The sequence below is a fragment of the Perkinsus marinus genome (genome assembly GCF_000006405.1).
Source record: "Perkinsus marinus ATCC 50983 genomic scaffold scf_1104296970054, whole genome shotgun sequence".
Lineage (NCBI taxonomy): Eukaryota > Perkinsozoa > Perkinsida > Perkinsidae > Perkinsus > Perkinsus marinus.
In genome coordinates, this window is record NW_003202590.1 from 1 (window position 1) to 1078 (window position 1078).

The 1078-nt window shown below is 48.5% G+C and overlaps 1 protein-coding gene across 1 annotated transcript; it reads left to right on the plus strand.

Moving 5' to 3' along the window:
* Positions 1–241: 241 nt before the first annotated feature.
* On the plus strand, positions 242–596 carry Pmar_PMAR026644 (hypothetical protein; the record flags this gene model as incomplete). The annotated part of the gene is made up of 3 exons (XM_002767776.1): positions 242–328; positions 374–469; positions 531–596. 3 exons carry the CDS (start codon positions 242–244, stop codon positions 594–596), a joined length of 249 nt encoding a protein of 82 aa, XP_002767822.1.
* Between the last annotated feature and the right edge of the window lie 482 nt (positions 597–1078).

The following is a 1078-nucleotide window of genomic DNA, read 5'->3' on the forward strand; positions in this document are numbered from 1 at the left end:
ATGGCTATGTGATAACGCAAGATATGGGCATCGGGAGGAATGGATGTCTTATAGGTGTACGCTCAACACTTTTACGGAACTGTACAGTCTCTGCACAAGCACCATAATCATGCTACTGGGGATGAGGATGATGCTGAACCTATTGTAGCTCCTCCAGAGGTGGCCGAGAAGCCTCCGATCCAGCAGCAGGTTGGCTCATTGATATGATTGAGGCTCGCCTCATCATCACACGTCTTAGATAATGAACACGTCCAAGTCCTTCTGGCATGAGCGTGAAGGCAGAGAGGGACGTCTCCAGCAGCTAAGAGAGAAATGTCAGGTCATGAAGGTAGCTGTACGCATACGGTCCATGAGGGATGACCCCCTCTTGTAGGACTACAACGATAATCTTGCCTCGCAGCTAGAGGAGGCCGAGGGATTGTACAAGGATCTCTTTGAGAAGGTACAGCAGATGAAGGAAAAGATTGGGGTAGGTCGATCCTTTCGAGTCTGGACCGATCGACGGTCAAGTCTTGCTCGAAGCTCTGTAGTTTGAAGCCGCTGGATTAGAGCTCGCTCATCGTCAGGTCACCGATGGCACCGAATCATCTAATTGACTGATTGGCGTGTGAGAATTGAGTAAATGGACAATCTTACTTGAGGGTATTGATTTTAACGAGTTTCTACTATGCAGTTGCTGATGTTGACTTCAAAGTGCTGCTTGGGGGAGGCACTTCTCGCCATCGTTTGCATAGTGCTACTCATCTCACTTTCCCAAACATACTCCATCCCCTCATGAACCCATCAGTTTTTGGCACTATCTACTGCCACATCAAAAGCCTCGATGGCGACTGAGCTTTGATTCGAACATTTAGCATAACAGCAGGGACACATGATACGTATCTATCTCTGACTGAGCTTGGTTACTATGGCTGCGCACTCAATCAACGCATTCGCAGTTCCCACACAGAAACGGGAACCTCTAGATAGTCCTTCGCCAGTGGTTACCTCAACTGGCCTTATGAGTGAGTGGAGCAGAGTCCACTTCGGCAGTTCATTAGCTTGGTCTGGGTGGTGTAGACGATGACAACTTCTCTTT